Genomic DNA, 27,554 nt, shown 5'->3' with positions numbered 1-27,554 from the left:
ATCCACAGAACTGGTAGTAAAAAAATTTGAAACCCCCCACTGCTAGTAACCCTATGCCCAATTGGAAAAATTGGGATTTAAATTCAGGAAGTCTTGATCCAAAAGCAGTCCTTTAGTGCTCTCACCCTGGCTCACCAGTCACACTAAGCCATAATATGCTATGTTTGATTTTGGGGTAGTGCATTTATATAATCCCAGTTAGTGTGCATTTTATTGAAAGCATATCTTGATATATTATATGAATTCAGATCTTCTCATCTGGCAGAATTCCTGTCCCAAGTTTTTCAGTTTGATGGGATTTTGCTCATTGCACTACCTTAGTCTCTTCCCCTACCCACCTCAAGGATCTGTTGTGATGGATATCCTGCTTTACTTTTTAGCAGTAGCAACAACACTTATATACCAGGGGCCCTGATGGCGCAGTGGTTAGAATGAAGTATTGTAGGCACAATCTGGAGTTCAATTCTGACCAGCTCAAAGTTAACTCAGCCTTCCATCCTTCTGAGATAGATAAAATGAGGACCCAGATTATTAGAGGCAATATGTAAACTGCTCAGATTATTAGAGGCAATATGTAAACTGCTCAGAGAAAGCTGTGGAGTGGTGTTCTAAATGCTATTGCTATTGCTATACTGCCCCATAGTGCTTTACAACACTCTGGGTGGTTTACAATGTCAGCATTATTTGCATATTGCCCACAACAATCTGGGTCCTCATTTTACTGACCTCAGAAGGATGGAAAGCTGAGTCATCCTTGAGCCCTGTCAGGATCGAACTCTAGGCTGTGGGCAGAATTTTGCCTGAAGTACTGCATTTAATCACTGTGCCACGAGGAGTCTTATAATAGTTTGAAAGTGAACGGAGGTTGAACATTAACCTAATCATGAATACATTTTCATTGCATTAGGATCTAATTGCAGCATTTTAACCTGCAGCATACATACAGTGCTCTCCATCCTCTCTCATCTCAATTATGGTAACTTTACAACCTGTGGACTTCAGTTTCCAGAATTCCTCAGCCAGTCAGCCATGGCTGGCTCAGGAATTCTGGGAGTTGAAGTACACAAGTCGTAAAAGTTGCCATAGTTGCTCACTCGAATTAGGAAGTATGTGGGCAAACTCCCTCCCTCCCTTCCTCACAGACTTCCACAGAAACATAGAGCAGAAACAAGCGGAGGCTGAGTAGTGATTCTAGGGAGATGTCAAGAGCCTTACAGGACCCTGTACTGGGCTGCATGAGGCTACCCCACACAAGATGTACACACCTGTGACTTAATCCATAGATCTTTTATGGAGCGTTACAGATCCTGTCACTCCAGTTTTTTCAGAACAGTGGGGTCGCTGCAGCTTCCCCAGTTTTTCCATATGGTAATTAGGATCCCTCTATAAATAACACCCCCAGGAATAACTTAACTCAAAGAGTGCCCCTCTTAGCCTAGATAAAATTACATACAAAAATAGACTTTAGGAAGTTAAGCAGCAAAGGGGAAAGACCTTTGCGGAGACCATCGTTCCATGGACTACCCAAGCATGGGCTAGTCATTCCCTTTCTGTCTCTCCTTTCCTAGCCAGATGGCCTGCGCTGCCTTACTAGATCGCATGTGCTTTTGTATGAGCAAAGGAATGGTTGGAGAGATTTCATGAGCTTTTGCTTATTTGCCTATTCTGACACTCTCTGAGAGATTTGACAAAGCCTGATGGAAAATCAGCTGATAATCACAGTGTGTCCCTTTCACTTAGAAGTTGAACCAGAGTGCAAAATGCATCACATGCTGGTCATGTAGATATGACTGTGGCTGCAGAGCACATATCTCAGTGAAAGAAAGCAGCTCCTTTCCTGTTGTTCAGGGCTCTGGAAATGCATTTTTGAAGCCCTCCCATTATAAGGCATTGAAACTCTGAATTTGTTTCAAAATGACATTTAGCGGAGTATCTTCTCTTTAACAAGGTCCAGCCAGTTGCTTTACAACAGTGGCCTCCAATGTTTTGGGCATCAGGGACCGGTTCCATAGAGAGAGGTTTATCCACTGACCGGAGGGGGCGTGGTTTCATGTGCTGCCTGCATCCAGCAGATGGGGCTTGCTTTTTTCCATGGCCTGGTTTCTGACATGCCCTGGACCAGTGCCAGTCCATAGACGGAGGGTTGGGGGCCCCTGCTTTACAAGCTTGAGCACCATAGCTACCCCTGTTCATTGCCTCTGAACATAAGGTGCAATTTGAATACTTGGGCTCATAGTTATTGGTAGGTTTGGCAGTTGAGTTTATGTAATTTATGGTAGTGTTCTTGCTCTGTTCAAGAATTGCTCAGGTGCTATCTGAAGAAGTAACTGAACTTTCCTTTGCACAAAAATACTTTCTTATACTAGGTCTAGAATGTCTTTTTAATACATTCATAGGTGTTTCCAATAGAAGACAATGCATGGAGCTCAGTGTTAAATTGTGCAGTCCTTGCTACTTTCTGAGCTTAGTTGTTTGCTTGCAGATATATCATTTGTTTGTTTATATTAGGAAAAATGGAAACGAGGACAACAAAACAGGTTAACTCATTTGGAGATCAGAATGATCATGATGACTGATAGTGGCTTTTCTCCCAACAGGTATATGTCTTTTACAACGGGCAAGAGAGTGCTGGGCTGGTGGAGTACCATGACCCGGTCAGTCACGAAGTGAAGGTGTTGCTCCCGGAAAAAGGTTTTTATGTCACTAGGAAAGATGAAGAAGTGAGACTGGCTGAAGTTGTGATGTCACCTCTCCCCAAACTGGAGATGGACCATGGAACCCCTACAACAATGGATTATAGTCCGGTTCCTGTGGTGATGGAACACTGCACCTCTGCAGCAGACTTTGCTGTGACATCTGCTTTGAGATCGGTTTCTAGGAATATTGATGTACCAAAAAGGTGGGTGGTTTGGAATGCCCGCTTGGTTGTAGTTTTGCAATATTGCATAACAGTTCCATAATAACTTAGAGTTTTTTCCCTTGGCTGAAACAAAATGTGGAAAGCGGTTTCCCCTCCTGCTGTTTTCTTTCCCTTTCATTTTATTAGGTTGAAAGCACAAAGGCAAATACAGCTTTGTTTGCACTTGATCTTACATAAGCTACTCTAGGAGCCTTTTCAGCTGAAGGGTGGTAGATGGAAGTATTTATAATATTTTAAACAAATGAGTAAATAATTTTCAGCCACAAACTAAAACAACATATCTTGACAAAGATGCCTTGGTGATAGTAGTTCATACCATGATCCACCCATTAGGCTAGTGTAAACATGCTCCATGAAGGGTTGCCTTTGGAGATAACCCAGTAGCTGGACTGGGTGCAAATTACAACAGCAAGATTGTTGTCAGGACACCAGGATAGGGATCTTTCCTATTTTGAAATTGCTGTACTGGTTATTAGTAAGCTTTAGGGCCAGTGGTGGGTTTCAAATTTTTTTGCTATGGTTTGGTGGACGTGGCCAACTTGACATCACTCACACCCACTCAGTCACATGACCCCCACCTAGCCACGCCCACAGGAAAAGATAGGATTTTTTTTGGAATTCCACCTATCTACCCCTGTCCTCTGTTCATCAGTCGCCCCTGTTTCCCCTCCTTTAGTGGTCCCAGCTCTAGCCCCACTTCCTCCCCCCCCACCGCCTCTTTGTTCGGGCTGCTTACCTTCTGGCGGCTGGTCGAGAGTCCAAAAAGCAAGCTGACCAGAGTTTTCAGCGGCCCCCAGCCAGCCGCCGCCGCTGGAAAGCGGCTGGCAAAGAAGCCTCCCTTTTGCCTCTTTGGTAGGGTCATATAAACTGAGTCCTTTTTCCATGCAGGATACCTAAGATATAGGCTATATAATAGACCTTCTTGGTAGTGGCCCCTCTTTATGGAACAAGGTACTCCTGGAAGGATAGACAGCTTCATTTCTCTTTGTTTTATAAAAGTAAGTTTAAGTTGTATTATGGTTCGCACAGGGCTTTTGGTCCTTAGTTATGTCTGAGCAGCCATTAGAAGTGATACCATTGTTATTATGGTTTGGTTGTAATGATTGTATTTTAGAACTTCATTTGCTGCCTAGTATCTGTAGTGGTTGGGGCAGCCTATAAAAACTGATAAAGTAAGTAAACAAATAAATCCTAAATGCTTCAAAATGAATTAAGAAAAAAAAATGAGACAATCATGCCGACAGAATTTATCCAAAAGCTTAACTTGCTACTGTACGATTGAAACAATCACATTACATTTAGGTATTAAGAAAAGTGGTAAAGAAGAGAAAATATTACTTCCCTGGTAAATGCTGCCCATTAACGTATCTGGTACTGATGTTGAAAAGCTGCTTCTATACGTTTCGGCTTTCTGGCGTTTTAGGCCAGGGGTCTACAACCTTGGCAACTTTAAGCCTGGCGGACTTCAACTCCCATAATTGGGAGTTGAAGTATGCCAGGCTTAAAGTTGCCAAGGTTGGAGACCCCTGTTTTAGGCGACTACTGCAATTTTATTTTTCATTCCAGTGGGTAGAGTTAGATCTCTTCTACCTGCACACCTCCATTGAGGCCCAACTCCTCTAAAATTATAAAAGGCTGTTTATAAATAAGAAATCCCTAATACTGGGGATTTCTTTTTCTGGCCTGCTTGTTTTTAAAATTGACAGTGGAAGCTTTTCCTACTGACTTCAGGAAGTATGCCTTTATGACCAGCAGGGAAGGGATGGGATTGTTCATGTCCCTTTAGTAATCTTCATCCTGGAGATGGAAAAGACAGGAGCATTGTTCTGTGTCCAAATCTTGTACAGATTCAGAGGAAAAGACCTGGAATCATTTTTTAACTTTTTAACAATTAACTTATGCCCGAGGAAGAAAGTCTTGCAAGAAAACAAATGAATGAGGCATGAAGCACTTGAGAGGGAATTGTCTGGTGAGCAATGTCTTTGCTGGGATATTTGGTCTGTTGATTCTTTTTGGAGGAACCATCTTACCCTTCCCCCTCCTTCTCTCATTGCAGGAAACCAGATGCTGCAGTGGAGATGGATGAGATGATGGCAGCAATGGTGTTAACCAGCTTATCCTGTAGCCCTGTGGTGCAGAGTCCCCCTAACAATGAGGCCAGCATCTCAAGTAAGTTTGACAGCAAAGGGCCTCTGATGGCCCTTTGGCATTCTGTGCCAAAACAAAACTGGTTTAATGCATAGCTCATGCAGTGCAAGCACTGAGGCCACAATGGCTTAGCTGTATCAGCCCAAATGGATGTCCTCCTCTTGTTGGAACACAAGTTCCAGGATTCTGCCATGCTGGCTGCTGATTCTGGATATGAGAGTCCTGACACATTTGGAGAATGCCAAGCTGGGAGTGATTATTTGGAACTCGGACATTTCAATTATCTGCTTTTTCCTGAATACACATACCTGAGAATTTAGGCTATTCACAAAAATACCTTAGCATTTCTTTTTTTTTTTTTTGAGGCAACAATGTGGGAAATTCAGAACTGGAAAATTAGGCTAATGTGCCCAGAGCAGTTTTCAGCTTATATCAGAAAACTTTCTGATTAAAAAAATAATGCAAATGAGTCTGATTAAGAAAATTCCCATTAATTGTAGATTTGAGATATAAAATTTCCACCCTGTAACAGTGATTGCAGGGCAAAATTCTGTCTGTGATGATGCTGACGGTATGGAATAGAGTCCCTTTATTATTTTTTTAAAGAAGTTAAGAAAACTTCTGTATTTCAATTGGAAGTATTTTAATTCTGTTGAAAAGCCTTTTTTGGGGTAAGCGTTATTGATACTTGTTGACTTTTAATTGTTTAGCCACTTTGTAACTCCATTTTGGAAGTTGTGTAAAAGAGAAAATGGCATAAATAAAGGGAGTAGAATAACATTAAGTGCCTTGGCCAACACACAGACTGTTCAATTCAGCTTTCAGGGAGATCCAACTTTTCTGCTCTACTTCTTTGGTCTTTTGGGCTTCTTGGCTACCTGCCTCAAATCTGTGTTTCTAAAGCACTCGTTATTTAACCGCTATTTCTGTTAAATAGCTCACATATCTCTTTCTTATGTCCTGGACAAGCTTTTCTCAAAAAATAGGCCATACCCAGTTCAGATCCAGAATTTTATTCCAGCTGTGAGGTTTAAGAATGAAGTGTCCATCATAGTAAACCAAGTCCCCTTTTGATACCTTCTTGGTTCTACCAGATTTTCTTTCCCATCTCTTCTCTTTGCCATGATTTTACTAAACCCTTTTGCCTGGCAGTTCTGGCTCTCTTATGTACTTAGCATTCCACACGTTTCCGAAGTCTTGAAGATCTGCTCCAACATATCCTGACATAAAATGAGTCTGTTAATATTGTCTGGTGAACTGGTGAAGAGTTGCAGAATTGGGGAATAAGGAAAGTTGGCGTATGGGGCATTTTTGCAGTTCTTGTTCCTTTTGATGAAGTATGCATGAGCAAATTTCTCAAAAAGAGAATAACTTCTGTACTAGAACTGGTTTCTGACACCTCCTTGATGCTTTCTGCTGCAAAACACATTGAAATGCTCTTTTTCCTTGCCTCCTAAGAAAATGAGAAAGGGATTTTTAGTAACGTTTTTATTATCTTTCTCTTGCTTCCAGTACAGGAAAAGGCTGACTTAAGGACATATTCTGTGAGAACCGACTGAACAAACTTGGGATGTTCAGTCTGAAGAAAAGAAGACTTAGGGGAGGCATAATAGCCAAGTTCGGATACTTAAAAGGAAGATGGCCATGAATGCTTCTCCATGGCTGCATGGCCCACAAATAATGTATATTAGTTGTAGCAATCTAAATTTCAGTTAAATATAAGGAAACACTTGATGGTAAAGTTTATATAACAGGAAAGTAGCTCAAAGGTAGAAGTAGTCATTTCTCCATCTCTAGAGAATTTTTAAGATAAACTAGCTGCCTCCCAGTTTAATTGATCTTTGTGCAAATTGAGGGTTAGGGTTCGTCAGACCTTCTGGCTAGGGAATTCTGGGAGTTGAAGCCCACCCACATACCTTAAAGTTGCTCAGTTTGAAAAGATGGTCCTTGTGGTCTCTTTCAACTCTGTGATTCTTTTATTTTCTGGAGGGGCTGTTTCCATTTGCCATATCCCTTACCTCTTGTTTCATGTTTCAAAGCCTGAAGATAAGGATTTAATCGTGCTATGATACATGAAAACCAGCACAACACTTGTGGGATATGTAGAGAAAATATACCAGAATATTGATATGCCACTATAAAGTGAGGAAGGTGTAGTTCCCATAGGTAGGCTGTTGTTTGCACCTAGTTGGATAGCTTGACAAATCACCAGAAGAATGCCCACAGCTAGAGGCCAGTTCATAGACTCTGTTGGAGGTGTATAAACATTCTTGAATCTCCTCCCCCCAATTCTTTAAACTTTTGTCCCTCTTTCTCTTTTTTACAAAAAAATCAATTTCTGAATTTATGGGGGCTAGAATTCAGGAGTGGGGGCTGTAAACTCAGCATCTTATATGCCAGAGGGAAGAAGTCAATACTGATTGGCTGATATTCTTAGATAGATTGTGGTGGTATTCAGGGAGCTGAGCTAATTCTGCGACTGATTTGAATTATGAGTTGCCGAATATGCCTTCTCCTAGTTTGATTTGTTTGAATTCCCAGCCTAGCCTGCAGTCCTAATACTTCCTGATGGTTCTCCTATCAAAATACTAATAAGTTTAAATACTTAGCTTTTTGAATGCTGCCACCTATCTTGGCAGGGGTCCCCACATGTAGGAACAGGATTGTGAGGATAGACTGGTAGGTGGGAAAAGGGTACTGCCCCACCCCTCTTTCAGACCACCAAATCTCTCTAAATATCCTTTTGCCTACTAAGTTTGATCCAAATTCAGTGTTTTTGCCATCTCATATTTACTCAAGCTATAATTACAAAGTAGGAACAAGATCACGGAGAACTTTTCTAGCAAAATTGTCTGTGAGAAGCCTGTAAGTAGAATCCCTTGAGACTGGCTGTTTGTGGCCAGCAGTAAAACCTTACCTATAATCCCTCCAGCACACCCAGCCATTGGAGAACTGCTAGAAAAACAGCTGGCTGGATTAGGAATGGTGTCTGCAGTCCTCAGTGGAGGGAGGGGGTTGTGTAATCCAACCCCTGGCTGCCGTTTCCAGTTGGATGCTCAGACCTATTACGGGAGTAATAGGCACCAAGAAGAGCCAGTGTCTTTATATGGAGGCACTTCCCATAAGCCTCTTTGGATCCTCTGTGTATCTGTTTAAAAATAGGAGCCTTTCAAAGTGGGAAATGCAGGTGCTTTGCAGTCAACTAGGGCAGCCAGGCCTGTTGTATGTCTGGATGCTGGATTGGCAGTGAAGGTGTGAAAAGGCTTCTGAAACTGAGAAGAGGGGGAATATCCTGTGGCTTTTCCTGTCATTCCTTCCCGATTCCAATTTTATAGAGAAATATTATATATGAAAATACGAATTCATCTTGATTGAATTCAGCCAAACTTTATCTCAGAAAATGTTTATAGGACTAGTCTCAGTAGGTGGCAGAATTTTGTAGGCTTACTCTGAGTTGGAAGCTAAGCAGGGTTGGGCCTGGTTAGTACTTTAAAGGGACGCTGTCAGGGAACACCAGGGAGATATAGGCCAAATTGGAAAATCCACACAAAATCCTGGAAGTGGCAATCCGCTTTTGTTTTGTGGCCATGGAAACTGTAGGGTCATGCCCATGTAGTCATCAGGAGTCAAGCTTTTTTACTTCTCAGGCAATGCATTTTTGCATTAGGTATTACATTTTTGGATAAAGAGATAAGTTCAATGCAGGGGTTCCATTCAGGTTGCACTAATCAAAATTTGTGCCAGGCTGTTTTTTTGGATTCTTAAATGTGCTTGTTATTATACTTTCACATGTACAAGAACCAAGTTAGACTTTGGAGCTGGATATCTGCTTTTGCTTTCTAGGATGGAATCTATTTGTCTTTATGTTATAGAAGAGATAGAACTCATAAGTCTTTGTTCTAAAAAGAGCAGTTCTACTATATGATTTCTTTCCTCTGTCCTACAGTTTAAAATTTCCACTTCTTGGTTCATTATTATCTGTATGATTAACACTTAAAGTAGTGTTGCTTCTGGTATGAATCCATTGTGGGAATGTATTCCTTTCTGGCTTGTTTTCCTGGCTATATTGTGAAAATGTGATCAGTAAATTTAATCAGTTCATAGAATGCCTCAGAAAAAGAGTTGTAACAACAAATATTCAGCACCAATAGAACGATTTTATAAAAAAAGGCCAGAAAAGGCAACATTACATTTGATACAAAGGGGAACATGGGCCATTTTTTATAGAATCTAAGGATCATAAAATGTGTCATACCCAAAGAAGTAAACAGTATCGTGGCAAAATGTAATGTTCTAGTTTCATACAACATTTAAATTAATGGCCAGTTTTTAACACTTTGAACAACAAACTAAGCAGCCCTGCTTAGCCTAGTCTAGCAAGTTGTTTAAAGCCATCTGGAAGGGGCCATTTTAGCAGCTAGGTCCAACCCTTTGCTCAGTGCAAAAATCTAATCTAAAGCATCCTTGGCAGACATTTTTCCAGTTTCTGGATGATTGCCTCTTAAGAAGGGGAGATTATCATCTCTCTTGGTAATCAGTTTCATTGTCAAAATGTTTTTTTCACGAAGTTTTTCTTAACACTCAAAATAAACGATAGATTATTTAGAAATATATATATATTGTACAAAATCCCATTCACATTCTATATTATAGAATAGGGCCGCTATAAATGAAACACTAAGACAAAGCTATTAATAGTCCGTTAGCTTCTTTATTCTCCCCTGTTCCCTGTTAGTAAATTACAGGAAAGCAAGTTTAGGTGACTTTTTCACATTCCTTGTTCTTAGTAGCAAAATTTGCAATATGAATATTTTTGTGTTTGTTTTAAAACCTCAAATGCTCAAAGTAAAAAGCAGACTGCTGAATAAAACACAAATTTTCTTACTGCACTGTGCTTCAGTTGGCAAGCTCTTGGGAGGCAAGGAATTATTATTAATTATGCTGGTTTCTTGCCTACTACTAAGATATTTAAGATAGCAAGTACAGTTTTCTTCCAGTTTATGTTCATACCAACTTTAATAAACTACAGTAGTTACCTGAAGGGCTGTGATTGGTCTAAAGAATGCCATGGCCAAGTGGGATTTAAATTTAGGGTTTCTTGTTTTTTGTCTGGCTTTTGAACTGTTGCAGAGATCACTCTCTGAGCTCTCTGTAGCCTTTGAAAGAATAATTTAATCTAAGCTAGTCCACCTCTTCTATTCAGTACCACCTTCCTCCATCACTGCTTATGTCAGGGATGGGGAACCATGGCCCTTGGCTCATGTCATAAAGCAGGGATATCCAAACTTGGGACATTTAAGTCTCATGGACTTCAACTCCCAGAATTCCACAGCCAGCATGCTAGCTGGGGAATTCTGGGAGTTGAAATCCACAGGTCCCAAGTTTGGAGACCCCTGTCATAAAGAGTCATGCTTCCTCACCCGTGCTCTATGTAAAAGTGATGAAAGTGCTAAACTGAATAGAGCAGGGCTCTCCAACCTTAGTAACTTTAAGGTTTGTGGACTTCAACTCCTAGAGTTCCTCAGCCAGCTTTGCTGCCTGAGGAATTCTGGGAGTTGAAGTCCACAAGCCTTAAAGTTACTAAGGTTGGAGATCCCTGGAATAGAGAATCAGTTTAATTGCTCAAGCACTCAATAAAACCGTGATTCACTTGTTTATCCTCTCATCTTGTCTTCAGCATCCCAAGCAACCTGTGATGCCTGGAAAGAAAGTGGTGACATGTCAGATGGCGGGAGCAGTACCACAAGTGGGCACTGGAGTGGCATCTCCACCCCTTCTCCCCCACACTCAGAGGCCAGCCCCAAGTACTCAAACGAGGCCTTCAGTTCTCCTCGGGCTGATGATGGCTTTGAAACAGATTCTGATCCCTTTCTCTTCGAAGAGCCTGCTCCAAGGAAAAGGAAGGTACATAATACGACCATAAGATGGGGAACAAATTGTTCCATAGAAGGTGCAGGTCTAAATATAGATCAAGAATATCCGATCAAGAAAGAAGAATATCTACATAAGCCTGCCATTCCAGAATTTGTATTTTTACTATCGGATCTACATCATTACTGTTTCTATCCACTCCATTAATTCCTGTTTAATTATTTGTTAGGACCTTGTATGCTGGCTTTCCCCTCAAGATTTTATATTGTGTATAGCCCTTTCCCTTCCAGTTTTTCATCTAAACATCCTATGAGTAGATGGGCCTGAGCAACAAGTAACTTCCATGCTTGAGGTGGACCTGAACCTGGGACTTCCAAGGCCTAGTTTAACACCTTAACCATGATACCATCCTAATTCTCATTTTTATTGGCAACTATTTTAACTCTGATTGACTAACAGTGGAAATGTATTAATTTTGATGGGAATAGAACTTATTTTCCATGTCACTTTGAGTTTTTTTAGAAAGTTGATATAAAACAGCCATCTTTCATTGAACTGTTAAGTTCAACAGAATCAAGAGAAGAATAAAGTCAAGAGTGTCAAACTCACGGCCCATGGGTCGGATGCGTCACACGCTGGCCACGCCCATCCCTGGTTTAGCAAAGGGGAAAAAAGTTGTGATACGTCACATGACAACAATGTGATGCCACAAATTTGATACCCCTGAATAAAGTGGTGCAGTCACCAGTAGTTAAGAATTCTGAAAGGTTAGGTTTTGCACAACTTACATATGGTCGTGAATTGACTTAGAGTTGTTTTTCTTCTAGAATTCAGTGAAAGTGATGTACAAATGCTTGTGGCCCAGCTGTGGCAAAGTCCTTCGCTCCATTGTTGGAATTAAGAGGCATGTGAAGACCCAGCACCTGGGGTAAGGCCTTAAATTGCAGTTAAGTCACATTTGCACAGTTATATTGGAAAGGATCCCCAGTAGATATAATTATACAGTATTTCAAAACAGTAACTGGAGTGGCCCAGTTCCAAAGAAAGGTAATGCCAAAGAATGTACTCATTTCACATGCTAGTAAGGTTATGCTTAAAATCCTACAAGCTAGGCTCCAGCAGTATGTGGATCGAGAACTACTAGAAGTACAGGCAGGATTTCGAAGAGGCAGAGGAACTAGAGATCAAATTGCCAACATACACTGGATCATGGAAAAAACTAGGGAGTTCCAGAAAAATATCTACTTCTGTTTCATTGACTATGCTAAAGCCTTTGATTGTGTGGATCACAACAAATTGTAGCAAGTCCTTAAAGAGATGGGAATACCACACCATCTTATTTGTCATGAACGGTTGCAGAAGGGTGAAATCAGAGCCTAATGAGGGACTTAAGGTGGATTTTGGTGTACTGCAGAGGATGATTCTTGTCCCTGCTGACCATGTAAAATAGGTGGCTGGGGTCCCCATTTTTATTTCAGTAGTGAATAAAATGAGTTTATTGGTGTTTGCCAGTCACCCGGTTATAATGCACCTTTCCTTTATGAGGCCGCAAAGATGATACTTACTGAGTCAAGTTCAGGCTCCGGATATAAAGTTCACTTTATTTGGAAAGGCCCAGATCAGGGGTAGTTACTGATTTGAGGTTGGGCAATTTGGAACGTTGAAAGGAGGTAGCAATGCTTACAAAATGTTTGCTGTGGTGTGTCAGAAAGCACTCATTTACCACAGGGCTGATGGTTGCAGGAGCTTCAAGGTATCTCCTGTAGTTCACCAGAATGGGTGTTAGAATGCTTAGTTCTTTCTTTTCCTCGTGATCGTCCGTGAGATTTGAAAATGCCAACTTTTCAACTGAGTTAAAAACTGAAGTGAAAAAAGGCAAATTAAAACTAAAGTGAACATTGAACTTAACTCAGTTGAGTTAAAATTGAAAATTTTAAGAAAGAAAAGGGTAGGTTGGTTAGACGTAGGGAGATGCCACGTGTGTTGTTTCCAAGCATATTATCTGCCCTTGAGATACTTGATCGTGTTCATCATTTTTTGGAATCATCTTCTCTGATGTGATGGGGTTATATTTATTGGGAATTACTGGAAGAGAGCAGTCATTTATTTCAAGTTGGCCTGGTTGTTGTTGTTTTTTTTAGTTAGAGAATATAATTTAGTCTGTATTTGAGCATTGCCAACTATTTTCTCTGGGTTGAATGCAGTCTTGGTTACCTGGCTAGAAATGACTGAACCGTGTTTGATATTTGCTGTGTGATTGTGGGGCCCTCTTGCGGGGAGAATTGGTTATGCTTTTTCCATCTTTTTAAATATCTTCTTTTGCCTTCAATGCTCTTTAGTTCTGTTGAGTTTTGCTTCGTCAGTTAACTTTCCCCTCATTGATTTGTTCTTTTAGCAGATGAATCATTTTAATAGTGCATAATACCAGAGAAGCTCAGATGATAAAATTATTAATGGAGTTAGATTAGAGTTTTGCAGTCCACAGGTCTGCATTCACCAGATAATAGTTCTGCTCTTTTGCACCAAAGTCTTTGCACCAAAAAAGGGATCAAGTGTACCTGAAAAATTATTCCCATCTTGTTGCATCTGTTGCAGCAGATGGACTTAGTTCTGCATTCTTCCCTTTGCTAGTCTATGAGTAGAATGTTACCCTGAAAGAAAGACTTTATGGGATTCCATGAAACAGTTCTTGGTTCTGTTGACCAGTGTAGAAGAATTTCAGAATTTGCCAGAAAATGTGTCTCCATCTCAGTGAACAAAGAAGGATTGGCAGAGCTGATGAGATAGATGCTAGAGATGGTATTAACTTGTCTAGTTTGGGGTTGTGGATATGAAAATTCACCAGATAATATTTTCCTCCACTTTTACATTCAGGGACAAAACCCATAGATCAGGGGTGTTAAACTCGCAGAATCACATTGTCGTCATGTGATGTGTCGTGACTTTCCCCCCCCCCTTCGCTCAACCGGGGATGGGCGTGGCCAGCATGTGACACATCCGGCCCGTGGGCCACAAGTTTAACACCCTGCCCTAGATTGTTTCAGCTTTTGTAACAAAACACTGGAAAATGTAACTTGGGAGTTACTTTATTTATTCTATATCTTCTTCTTTTATCAATGCCTGCAGAGATGGTGCCAACTCTGACCAGAGAAAACGAGAAGAGGATTTCTACTACACTGAGATGCAAGTGAAGGAGGAGGCACTTCCGGAGTCTTTAGTAGTTGCTCCCAATCCCACTGCAGGTTCCTCTCCTATTGTCATCCAACAGGCTGCCTCTCAGCCAGAAACTCTTATTCTGGATCAGGCAGCCCCCTTGGAGTCTCATCTGCCCAGCAGTGCCCTCAGCCAGTCGGCCCCAAGTTCTTTCTGGCACATCCAGGCTGACCATGCATACCAGGTAAGTCAATGTCCACCTGCGCCGCAGAGTTAAGAATCTATATTCCTCCTGAAGGTGTTTGGAATTCTTCTGTGGAATTATTCACCCTAATAAATAAAACAGCCCCTCAGTTAATGATTGGGTAATTAAGTGGCAGGATTTCAGTTCTGCGAGTGGATGATTTGAGTTTCAAATAAAGAATGCAATTACCTTTCTAAGCATTTGTATTCTTATTCTGTTCGCTTATACTTTGGGGCAATATGTTAAAGAGCGAAAGAATAATGCATTGTTAATGTGTTCTTCCTATAGAGAACAGTAAAAGGATTGGATATGGTTAGCCTAAAGAGAAGGAGGTTAAGGGGAAACATGATAGAAGTTTTTTCATACTTGAAGGCTTATCATGGGGAAGAGGGTATGGATATATTTTCCAAAGTGCCTAAGGGAAGCGCAAGAACCAGTGAAAGGGCTACAGAGAGAGATTCAGCTTTGAAATAAGGAGTAGTTTTTTGTCCATGAGAGCTATTAAGCAGTAGGACAGCATGAATTCCGGGGTCATGACTGCACCATCTTTGAAGGTTTTTAAATAAATCCAAAAATAAATATTTTTTAAAAAATAAATAAAAAAAAATAAAAAATAAATAAATAAACCCAAAGCACCTGTAAGTAGGACAAGAAGCAATGGGTGGAAACTAATCAAGGAGAGAAACAACCTAGAAGTAAGGAGAAATTTCCTCACCATTAGAACAATTAATCAGTGGAACAATTTGCCTCCAGAAGTTGTGGGTACTCCAACACTGGAGGTTTTGAAGAAGAGATTGGACAACTATTTGTATGAAATAGTATAGGGTTCCTACCTGAGCAGAGGGTTGGACTAGAAGACCTCCAAAGCCCTTTCCAACTCTGTTATTCTGTTAAACATTGGACGGCTTTTTATTGAGATGGTTGAGAATTCCTGCACTGAGTAGGGGGTTGTCTAAAAGATTCCCAATGTCCTTTTTCCAAATTGTTTTCAAGTGTTGAGAAATTTCACAGAAAGCAAACATGAAAATGCTCTTCATTTCTTAAGACAGACATTTTTCTCTACTTAGGCTCTGCCATCTATTCAGATTCCTGTATCCCCGCACATATTCACCAGCATTAGCTGGGCTGCTGCAACCTCAACCATCCCCACTCTCTCACCGGTGAGTTTCACATCTTTATACTACTAAAACTCTCCTCATGACCTTTAACTGGGTAAAGTGGAACATCGCAGGGCAATGATTTTTGAACAAGGAACTTCAAGTGGACTAACTTAAAAGTATGCATTCAAAATCTGGGATCTGTAATTCCTGATGGAGTGAAATTTGAGATAGTTATGGCTGCATCAGTGCTACTGGCTGCTTCTGCTGCTGGGCTACTGCAGTCACATGGTCTTCATCAATTTTCAACATTCTGTAACAGTTTCCCAGCCAGTCTTGCAATCCCTTGTTCCCTCCCCCATCCAGCAGCAGGCACAAACCTGCCTGCTGGAAAAAGAGACCAGGGGCAGGCAAGGAAAGAAGAAAGATTTCCAATTCTCCTTACCAGATTCCCACAAGGAATCTCAATGGGGAATTCAATAAGAGGTCAGATGACATTACTGCTTTTTTGACATTACTCCCATTGCTTTTTTGACTGCTCTTCATCATCATATTTCAGTAAGGAAACCTGTCTGAAATGGCAACCCAAGGGGACACAAGTTTTATTTACTTACCTACTTAATTATTATTAAATTTATTTACTGCCCATCTCATGTCAAATGATTCTAGAATCTAGAAAATTGTCTGGGTATACCTAAGGAGAGAATCTGGATGAGTTCAGAAGATGGTTACAGAAATATATTAACAAGTACTTGGTGGGTGGCATGTTCTGAGAAAGCTGTGGGTTTTTTTAAAGATCCCTTTATGCATGATTATCTTATGAAATTTGCTATCACAAATTAAAAATAGACTTTCTTTTTTCTGTATGAGCAAACAGAAAAGTTCAACTGCTGTCAGCCTGAAAAAAAGTCCCTTCTCTCCCAAATTAAGGCATTTGTAAACAATGTCCAATCCAAGTTGCTAGACAAGGGGGTTTTTTAGTTTCCAAAACTTTGAACTTTGGTTTGAGTTGAACTGAGAGAGAAACATAGAAGTCAACTGGACAGGGAGAATCTGTCAGTTAAAAGTATGATGCAGCATTCATCAAACAGTGTAATCCTTCCCAGATCAGTAAAATGAGAACCCAGATTATTGGGGGCAATATGCTGACTCTGTAAACCACTTAGAGAGGACTGTAAAGCACTGTGAAGCGATATATGAGTTGAAGTGCTATTGCTATGGAGGGAGTGGAGGGGTCAGCTGCAAATGTTCGGAAGGTTATCAAATTTTTGTCAAGTTATAGCAGCCTCATGCAATTTGGAAAGTGTTGCCCAGAACTTCAGTTTTCAAATTCTCTGAATCCTACAATTCTAAAGGGTGCTGAATTGGGGAAGGCAAATGGGAGAAGGGATCCTTCCAATAAAATACCACTACTTATTTCTTCTCTACATACTATTTTAGCAGAGGTGAAATGCTTCCAGTTTGGACCGGATCAGCCAATCCGGTAGCGATGGCGGGTGGTTTGGAGAACCAGTAGCAAAAATCCCTGCCACCCCCCCATGCCCACCCAATGCCCGCTAGCCCGCTTGTTGCTTCTTTTAAAAAATGCTATTAAAAGGTTAAAGAAAAAGGCTCTGACGATCACAGCTGAGCTGCGTGATCGTCAGAGCCTTTTTTTTAACTTTTAAAAGCATTTTTTACAACCTATTCAGCTGAATAGGTTGTGAAAATGCTTTTAAAAGTAAAAAAAAAGATCGTGTGCCACAGCTGATCACCCTCCCATGTGCTGTTCTACTTACCCCATGCCTCCTTTTGGCGTGCACTGCGTGCACACACCATGCATTTGGTGCGTGGTGCATACTGCACATGACTGCATGCAGTGCCCATGCGCAGCCAGCGAACTGGTAGTAAACCGGTTCAGATTTCACCACTGCTCTATAGCCTCTGCATGGTGAAGACACATTTCACATGAAAATAAATGCAAAAGAAATCTCCTTTTTTTTTTCACTCTCCAAACTGATTGCTTCCTTCTGATATAGCTGTGAAAAACTTACATTTGTGGTTGGCTTTATTGGAATAAGGCCTTTTAGGGGGATTGTGGCCAGTAGAAGAGAAAATGAGAATTAAAGGGAATATCTGCATTGAGAAGTAGCATACCTCAAAAATAATACCAGCTTGTGTTCTTCCCGAAAGTATCACTTTGAAAAAAATAATGCTGAACTAGATAGAGCAGGGGTATCCAACCTTGGTCCCTTTAAGACTTGTGGACTTCAACTCCCAGAGTCCCTCAGCCAGCAAAGCTGGCTGAGGGACTCTGGGAGTTGAAGTCCACAAGTCTTAAAGGGACCAAGGTTGGATACCCCTGAGATAGAGTTTCTGTAATTTGGCAGGATTTATTTTTATTTTGATATTTTTAAAGAACAAATGCCGTATAATAAGACATACTTTTAGCAAGTTTACAATTTTCACCTGAATAGAAAAACCTTTCAAAGTCTTTTTAGACACCCACCCATAATCATTTAAGGCAGAATAATAAATCCCAAATAACTCAAAATTGTTTTGTTTGCAGGTGCGAAGCCGGTCTTTGAGTTTCAGTGAACAGCCACCCCCGCCTCCAGCGCTGAAATCCCAGCTGATTGTTGCATCCCCCCCAAGAGCACCCAGTGGCACTAGGTAAGACCTGGAGAAAACAGACTGAGCTATTTCATGCAGGGCTGGGAAATAGTACGCTAAATGTCAGATATGCTCAGAAAGAAAAATGTTCTTTAGAAGTGTTGAACATGTGCTGTTGGCTTGGGCTCAGAGAAAAGAGCATTCTGCTTGAAATTTTGGCTGTCTCCTGACAGAAGAAGTAGACAAGCATGGGCTGTAGGTTTTTTTTAAGATCAGTGGCCTGATTGAGCATAAGACAGATTTATATGTTTGGTCACTTTTAGCCGAGGCAAAATGTCTAGATTCATATATGGCAGTAAACCATAAACAACAATGTAATGGCTAGGTACCATGTTTGAATCTAACACTGTATTTCATCAGCCCTAGTTACAGTAGAGGCAACCTCCATTTTCTAGCCTTCGAACAACATTTAGATTGTGCTGCTGAAATCGATGGCAAATGAGTTTGATTTGTACAGCACAATCTATTATTTTTTTTACTAATTTTAGGAAGAATGGGAAATTGTAGATAATGTGTGATTATGGCAGTCGTGGTGTCTTTGAACCAGGATTGTGTGAGCCATAGCTTAGTATAAGTAGTTTTCACTCACTGACCACAATTGGGATCGGCAGTTCGGTCATTAAGCAATTGTAGATGTAAAGTGGGACCATGGGACTATGTTCACTTAGGACAGGGGTCTCCAACCTTGGTAACTTTAAGCCTGGAGGACTTCAACTCCCAGAATGCCCCAGCCAGCTTCACCAGGCTTAAAGTTGCCAAGGTTGGAGATCTCTGATTTAGGATGTCAGTTCCAACTGCGGTTGTGAAAGTGAATCACCTGTGATGGTTAAGTGCAACATCATGTGTATGACTTGCGACTTCCTGCCAGCTTCCCCATTGACTTTGCTTGTCGGAAGCTGACTGTGAAGGTTGCAATCTTGTGACTGTAGGATGCTGTGACCATTGCAGATGGTCTAGTCTGATAAAAAAAAGGACTAGGGGAGACATGATAGCAGTGTTCCAATATCTCAGGGGTTGCCACAAAGAAGAGGGAGTCAAGCTATTCTCCAAAGCACCTGAAGGCAGGACAAGAAGCAATGAGTGGAAACTAATCAAGGAGAGAAGCAACCTAGAACTAAGGAGAAATTTCCTGACAGTTGGAACAATTAATCAGTGGAACAACTTGCCTCCAGGGGTTGTGAATGCTCCAACACTGGAAATTTTTAAGAAGAGATTGGATAACCATTTGTCTGAAGTGGTGTAGGGTTTCCTGCCTAAGCAGGGGGTTGGACTAGAAGACCTCCAAGGTCCCTTCCAACTCTGTTATTCTATGGTAGAAGAAATGCTCCTGAATCATGCTCACATGACTTGGGAAACTGCGATGGTGACAGCTTTAAAAACTGGTCATAAATCTCCTTTTTCAGCACCGTTTTAATTATGAACGGTCACTGAACGAGTATATCAACTCACCATACACAAGAATAGGCTCCATTGCAAGTTCTTGGCTATTTAACAAGAACCTTTTTGTGGCTGAAAGAGAACAGTAGCCCTCAAGACTTACGAGTGTTCAGCCCCAGGGTTTGCATCAGATGAGGGAGACTTAATTGCTCAGCAGCTATGTATATTCGTTGGTTTTCTGTCTTTTGTTTTCTCTAGGAAAGTCCGTGGCGAAGCCAAAAAGTGCCGCAAAGTTTATGGCATCGAGCACCGAGACCAGTGGTGCACAGCCTGCCGGTGGAAAAAAGCATGCCAGAGATTTTTGGACTGAGAAGGATGTACCTGCATTCACACCCCTTTCTTGTGGGAAGTCTCAGAGGGCTTTCTCTCTTGCAGTAACCCAAGAGCAAATAGCCAGATTTCTGTATTTTGGCCACATCCAGGGCTCTGTCGTCTTGGAAGCAATTCCTGGTGCTTTGGCAGAAATCTCGCGAGCCACGTGTTTATCCCAAGCTCTGTATAGTCTACATCTGCCAGGTTTTCTAACGTTCAGTGTTTTGTGGGAAAGCTTTTTCTACACGATTTTTTTCTTTTTTTTTAAAATGACAAATAACACAGCCTCCCTTTCTATCTGTAAATAAGGAGGACAAAGGAAAAAAAAAGCTGATTGCTTGATCTATCTTACAGACTTGTTCCTAGGTGGGTCCAGGGACCAAAGAACTTTGATCTGTGTAGGGTGAGGTTGGCTGTGTGGTTGGATCAATGACTGCAATATGGAGGGGAAGCAACTGTTTCACCTCCCCTGAAGTCACATAACCATTTAGAGAGTGCAAAAGGAGGGACAGGAAGGGAGCTATTAGCAGTTGCTCTACTAATGGACACTCTGTTTCCCTGTTAATCCTCGGATGCCCGCACAGGAATTAGCCATTTGCATCCTTAATGAGCACTGCTTTTTATTTTGCTTTCTTTAGTTGCTGTTGGGAAACAATCTTTGCTTTAAATTGCAGGACTCCAAATTCCAAATAACCCTGAAGTGGAAGGAACGTAAACATAATCTGGATTTTCTTAGCAAGTGTAAACCCCAAAACAAATGCATTCTGTAGGAGTCTTAGAGCTATTGACTGATGTAACTGGTGGTTTAAGATGCATCTTGAGCATCTGCAATGCAACTTTTATTACCTGGATACCAGAGGAACATCACAATCTCCCCATTTCCACTCTACTATGCGGCAGTAAATTAAAGTTCTTCCTACTGTATTTTTAAACAAGAATCTGGGTCACTCTTGGCTTTCCCAACAGTGGGAATGTTTTCTGGAGTATGAATTTGACTTGTACATATCATATTTTTAGTGATACAGCTGGGATCTTCCCCCCTTACAACTGTGCATTCGTCTGTCTTTATTAATTGGCTCCCCAAATCAGGCCCATTTTCTAGAGAAGAAATAGATGTTTAATTATTAATTGAGTTTCCGATGAATGGTAACGTGTTTGGAGAGCTTCATTTCTCTTCTAATTATTGTAGGAGCCAACAAGTAATGAGCAAAGAAGCAAAGCGCATAAAAACCCATGATTATGCTCTTCCTTCCTCTTCAGGGTCAGCCCACCTTATGCCAGCAGTCTAAACCTTTGAACACCAAGTGAATCAGCATTCCAAGTTTTGCATATGAGAAAGCCTGAGCTGTTTTGTAGGGCATGCTGGTCCATGTTCAGTTTCTTGGAATGCCCATTTATTTTGTCCTGCCGCCCCATTCATTGTTTCCATCCCATCTTTCTGGCCACTGAGTGACCTTAGATCCACTGTCTATAATCCCAGTATCTCAGGATGTAGTTAGAAGAGAAAGAAATTGGAAATTGGGAGGGACACAGAGATATGCTGGAAATAGCACTTGAAGACAAGCCAACATTCTCTTAGAATTGATTGGGATTTGATGAGTACAATTTTCAAAGATACTTGAGTCATCTGGGGAAAAATGAGCATTTTCCAAATTTTTTTTTTGGGGGGGATTGAAATAATAACCAATAATTCCATCATTATAAACTTATATTTCCTTCATGACCTATTGGCCTCAAAAACCTGAAAAATTGTAATATTCTATCCCTCCACCAGATTTCTGTCTAACTTCTTGTTATAACTGAGTTTGGGTTAAACTACAATGTGAGACAGTGGAATTGGAAATGGTTGCCTGCTCTCCCAACATACTTGTTTTACCTTTACACTTAGTGTTAGTTGTATCATCTACACAAGGAACTGTGTAAGTCCAAAGTATGTTAGCCAAGCTGTACAATTATTCCTTTCAATTTCTGTGATTAGCATGTATATGTTAGATTCATATAGACAGATTTCCTTGCAAATATTGTCTTTCTCTCTCTCTCTCTCTCTCTCTCTCTCTCTCTCTCTCTCTCTCTCTCTCTCTCTCTCTCTCTCTCTCTCTCTCTCTCTCTGGTTATCTGATGGCATGAAGGTAGGCCAGACAGGATCTCAGTAGGATGGGAGAATACAGTCCAGTAAACCAAGTGTTAGATGGATGTTGCAATGGGTGGTAGTTAGCCATATGCCATCAACATAATAGGCAGGGCTGAATTTTTGAGGCAGTTGGGTATTTTAAGGAGTGTTATGGGTGCCTTGGCATCTGTTGGCCTAAGCCATGCATTTCTCTTCTTAAATTTCCCAAATCAATTAAAATGGATCTGAATTTTTCAGCCCTGCCACGCAGGAGGGTGGGGGCTCTCAGGGCTGCAGATGATGTGTTGGAGGTGTGTGGAAGTTTACATTCAAAGTTGGCAAACTCAAAAATGCATGATCATAGGTGGTGCAATGCTGCTTCAGTGGCAAGCCTAATTAAATTTGATGGCTAGCTTCACCATGGAAGTCATTGTCATGCTATCAAAGAGCCATCAGTTTGTCTGATGGGGAAATCTGTTCCTCCATTTCAGAAGTCATGTGGCTTGGTTTGTTTTCATTTTGCAGATGTAAAATGGCAACACCAATAGTAATGATAATGGAAATGGAAAATGAGGTATATTGGGTAGGTATTTACATTGTTTTGAAGTTGATTCTCTGCCTCTTTTCTCCCCTTCCCCGAAGCGTTTTGATAATCATGAGCCATAAACTAAAGAGATAAACCTCTTTCTGTAAAATAGTAACTGAACTATATGTCCTGGAGAATTATAATTTCCTTATATAAAAATGTGAGCCCTTTTATCTTTCTTTGAGGGTACTTTAAGGGATGGGTGGAAGAGTTTGAAAAGGAATTATGTATATTTTTGGTGCTTGTTGATTGCTTTTTTTTTGTAATCTTGTGCATAATATTCACAGTATGTCAGATTTTATTTTTCTAGTCTGGACATCAGATAGATGCTTAACTGATCTTGTAATTAGTTACAAATTAATTTGTACAAATTGCAAATTAATTTTTTGAAAATTAAAATCGAACTCAGATTTATATAGTGCAAATTCTGAATAGGGAATTTGGGAATATTGAAGTTCAGATAAGAGGTATTACAATTGAAGCTTCAGGCTTGCAATAAAATGTGGGATTTTTAAAATGTGTTGCTTGGGTCACAATAGTCTGATTTCAGTGAAAATATCTTAGAACTTTAAAAAATGAGGAGCTTGTCTTTGAAAATCATGCCCCATGCCAAAATACTAATGGAAATTTGGGGGGAAAACTCCCAGATGAAATATTAGTTTTAGCTTCAGGAGAAACTACAAGTCTTTTCCTCCCCATTTGAGATACATTTCTCTCACTTCTGCAGCTCTAGTTCAATGAGATCTTGGGAAACATTGAAAGGGGTTGATACCCTCCCTTCAATAAAAGCAAGGATTGTTGAACAGAAGTTCTTGGTCCTCATAGACAAACCTGGCCCTTTAAAAACTACAAGTTGACCTCATCAAGGACGACCCATTACCAAGATACGAGTTTACTAGGATTAGTGACTAGGGCACACAACCTTAGGCTGTGTTGCAGGATGCGGGAGGGCCTTGACCTACCAGCCTGTTTCCCATTACAGCCAGTTCAATAGAATTGCTACTGTGGACCAACCATCTTGGTTTAGTTGTTTGAGTGATGGTCTCTGCTAAGGAAAGCAGCCAGTTGTCATTTATGGAATCATGATTTAGCAAATGGATGAATGGTCTGATTTAACCATCCAAGAAGATGTTGCTCAAATTAGATTATTGATGCCATTGGCTCAGAACTTCTCTGCTCTCACAAATCAGCCAGATTTCTCTCTCTCTTTTTTTGGCATCCATTCTTCCTCCTGACCAACTTTTTGCTGCTTCTTTCTGTTCCCTAATCCAGAATCTCTGGATTTCTCCAATGGAAGTACATCATCTGCAACTTCCAAGCTAGAGCCATTTATATTTGGAGGTTTGGGGCAATGCAGTTGCTTTTTCTTTATGGACTAAACTATAAAACATAAAACACTTGGGCGATCTGATGGAGTTGATTCCTATAAATCCTCTTAATAAAAAGAAAATATTAAAAATACATAAATGGGCAAGGACTTTGAAATTGCTCACTTTGATGATAGCACTGCATTGCTCTGATTTTCCATGGCTATCGGAGGCTTAAAATATTTTTTAAAAGGGAGATTTTGGCTGCTTTTCTGCAGCTGCGTTCCTTCAAGCTCACGTTAGTAACTCTCTAGGTGGCATAACTTATAGGCCAAAGCGATAAGATGCAAAGCCAATCTGTTGCAAGTTGACGATCTCCAAATAATTCTTAACGGGAACCTGTGAATTTCAAAGCCATCTCTCCTCAAATTCAAATTCCATTTTTGACATTGAATATTGAGTACTGAGAACTAGGCTTGATTAAAATTCAGTCCCCCAAAGTAACATTAAAGTTTGAAAATCCCAACATTTTTAACTGCTCCTTCTGCTTCAGCCATCCTGGTATGGGTGGATCCTTCTATCAGAGTAAAATTGTTTCTCTTCTGATTTAGGAGAGGCACCTCTTAATTTTGTGTTGAATCAGGAGAGAGTAGTCAATGAGTATCTTCAGATTGAGATTTAAAGATCAGTTCCTTCAGTGGCAAAAGTCGGGGTCTTATGCTTACAAAAAGCAGGGTTTTTTTTGGGGGGGGGAGGGTAGCTGTTGTTAGAATGTGATTAAAAAGTTGTAGGGAGAAAAGGCCCTATAAAAGAATAAGCAGCGAAACACTGAAGCCTCTGGATCAACGTTTCTCATCCTTGGCTAGTTTAAGATGTGTGAACTTCCAACTCCCAGAATTCCTTGACCAGCATTGGTGGCTAGGGAATTCTGGGAGTTGAAATCTTAAAAGTGTTCAAGGTTGAGAAGCACTGTTCTGGAATATAGGATATCCCTGTTATGCTATGACAGATTCTTGGAAAAAGTGTTACTCCTTTTACTACGGTGTCAAAGGAATATGTGCCATTTGCTGATGAGGTTAGGAGCATAACCGTGTCCAAAGCATGCAGTCAGTGCTGTCCTCTTTTTTGAACAAAAAGCCAGACTTTTTCAAATGCCTCATTTCCCCCCCCCCTCAAATTTATAGCACTTAATTTTGGAGAGTGAAAAGAAAAGCTAGCCTTCCATGGGAATATATTTGTTACCAGTATTTTTTAAAATAGGACATGTTTTAACCCTTCTCTTTTTATTTCATGAGCTATGCGGTACAATTAGACTGGACAATGTATGTCAGTGATTTTCTTTTTTTCTTTTTTTTTCTGTATTTGTTTTTTAACCAAGAAACTTTGGAATATAATTCTCGTCCCTCCTTCACCCTAAATATAACCTCCCCACAGGAAGGGAAAGTTGGAAGGAAGCAATTTTAGGAAATACTGCTTCCTAAATAATGATGTTGTAAATGTTGTATTTGCAGTGGAGACCATCCTGTTTTCCCTTCATAGGAAGAACCTCATTTCTTGGGGGCAGCCATTTTGCAAGGGCGGCCTGTATATGTCACTGGTCCACATTGTCAGTTGAAGAAACTGAGGTGCTCTGTCTTAAGTTCATTTCTGCCTCTTCTGCTCACAGGATTGTCTGTTTCCCAACATTTGCCCTTTCTTGCAATAGGCCAAAGAGAGAATGAAAGAGATCCCTATCTGTATCCAAGCCACTACTTTTTATTCTTTTATGAACATTAAAAAAAAATGCTTGCCATTTCACAAATGCAACTGAGACTTTTCTCCTGACTTTGAAAATAGCAAAAGAAAGAGTTTTTGGTTATTTAGACCACGGGTCTTCAACCTTGGCAACTTTAAGCCTGGAGGACTTCAACTCCCAGAATTCCCCAGCCAGCTTTGCTTGCTCCTTTTCCCTATTTTTGTCCAGCCCAGTCTTTCTGATTACTTGAAACAAGGCTAGTTTTTTCTGTTGGATTTGCACGAAACCTGTGGGTAGTGAGTGGACACACTCCCTGTCCTCCTAGGAGCATAACTCACTTCCTGGGTCAATAGGATGCATCAGGACCCTATCAAGTGCAGCTTCCCCAAATAAGGTCACTAAGGTTTGTTTTTATTACTGAATTAAGAACGTTAGTGTATTTCTGATGCCAGAAGATTTTAGCTTTAATATAGTAATCATTCCGTGATCCTCTTGTCTGAGTTAACGAGTGGTGCAGTCTTTAATTCTTCCATTTTGATTTTAGTTACTTTGGATTACAGCAGCATTTCTCAACTTTAAGCTGTGAGGACTTTAAGCATGCTGGGAGTTGAAGTCTACATAGCTTAAAAGATGCTGAGGTTTAAAAATGCTGGATTACAGGATTGATTTCTAAATCTTATATCCATTTTTCAAAAATTAACTCGAAGATCTAAGATCTGCAAATACCACTGTGGGCTGCGTTCTTATTATTTTTTTGGGGGGGAAGGGGGAAAAATTGTGACTTGTGCACACATATATAACCATTTTATTAGCGCTAACCGGGGCCTATTTTCTATTCATGCTGTGCACTGTGAACCCTCAATTTTGTTATTTCAAACAAAACCCACCCATGTTATGTAGCAAAATCAGCATACTGGAAATACCACCAACCAGGTGTCCCATCTGCTGGGTCGGACTCCAGCTCCCATAATTACTAATTAGCATGGAGACTGGGGATGATGGAAACCAAAACACCTCAATGAGGTTTAGATGTAGAACTCCAAAATCCAATTACGGTAATTTTATGTGTCCAAATTAAAAAAACAACTCTTTGCTTTCAAATAGGAGAAATGGAATTGATTTCCAAATAAAAGGGCTTATATGATTGCACAACGGTGTATATATATATGTGTACTGAGTGCAGATGTGTGTGAGTGCCATGCCTTGTTAGGCATGTGGAGACAGTTTGCCAGCTCATCGTCTGGGATCAACATGCAATTCTAGGCAGATAGGGTTCTCCCCTAAATCTGAATGCACACATTAACTCCAGTGCAGGGTAGAGAACTAGGAAACTATTTGGGTCTTATCATTCTGCTTTTACATAGAGCAAGGGTCTCCAACCATGGCAAACTTTAAGCCTAGCAGACTTCAACTCCCAGAATTCCCCAGCCAGCAAACCTGGCTGGGGAATTCTAGGAGTTAAAGTCTGCCAGACTTAAAGTTTGCCAAGGTTGGAGACCTCTGACATAGAGCAACACAAAGTGAAGAGGAAGCCCCAGAGCTAGCTGCCTGTTAAGATCAAGATTAAGCCTGTTCAATCCTCAGTTGTTAAGATCTCCTTAAAAGCCATTACTCGGTTGGTTTTCTGAGTTTGAGATTGGTGAGCCTGGCTTTTTGAACTTCTTAAGCATGAGAGATTTTGGGAAAAAAAGGAATGAAGGTAGGAGTGGCTGGATAGTTCTTGTAATCTGCAAACCGCTGCTCTTTTGATGGTGATATGCTGTCAAGCCTAAGGGGAAGGGGAAATCTGTTGTATCGTGAATTGCTATCTAATTGGAGCTTTTCTTTTGATTGTCTTCCAAGTATTATTTTTTATTGTAAACAAAAAATGTGAAATGTAATTTTTACAACAGCAATATGAAATATATTTTATAATAAAAGGATATGGCCTGGTAGATGTCGGTTTCTGTATTTTTTGCTCCTTTTCGGGAGGGTGGGTGGGT

The 27,554-nt window shown here is 40.6% G+C and overlaps 1 protein-coding gene across 4 annotated transcripts in view; it reads left to right on the top strand.

Annotated features, from left to right (window-relative positions):
- ZNF395 (zinc finger protein 395) overlaps nucleotides 1–27,506 on the top strand; it is a 49,979-nt gene extending 22,473 nt beyond the window's left edge. For all 4 annotated transcript variants that reach the window (XM_058164782.1, XM_058164781.1, XM_058164783.1 and 1 more), the window contains exons 3-10: nucleotides 2,598–2,899; nucleotides 4,977–5,089; nucleotides 10,746–10,972; nucleotides 11,767–11,867; nucleotides 14,066–14,336; nucleotides 15,404–15,496; nucleotides 17,982–18,085; nucleotides 19,721–27,506. In XM_058164782.1, the coding sequence (XP_058020765.1) occupies nucleotides 2,598–2,899; nucleotides 4,977–5,089; nucleotides 10,746–10,972; nucleotides 11,767–11,867; nucleotides 14,066–14,336; nucleotides 15,404–15,496; nucleotides 17,982–18,085; nucleotides 19,721–19,832 (1,323 nt within the window). In that variant the 3' untranslated portion in view covers nucleotides 19,833–27,506. The remainder of the gene's footprint in view (nucleotides 1–2,597; nucleotides 2,900–4,976; nucleotides 5,090–10,745; nucleotides 10,973–11,766; nucleotides 11,868–14,065; nucleotides 14,337–15,403; nucleotides 15,497–17,981; nucleotides 18,086–19,720) is intronic.
- Nucleotides 27,507–27,554: the final 48 nt, after the last annotated feature.

The sequence above is a fragment of the Ahaetulla prasina genome, chromosome 1 (genome assembly GCF_028640845.1).
Source record: "Ahaetulla prasina isolate Xishuangbanna chromosome 1, ASM2864084v1, whole genome shotgun sequence".
Taxonomy (NCBI): Eukaryota; Metazoa; Chordata; class Lepidosauria; order Squamata; family Colubridae; genus Ahaetulla; species Ahaetulla prasina.
Note: the sequence above shows the minus strand (reverse complement) of the source record. Positions and strands in the feature narration are given on the sequence as shown.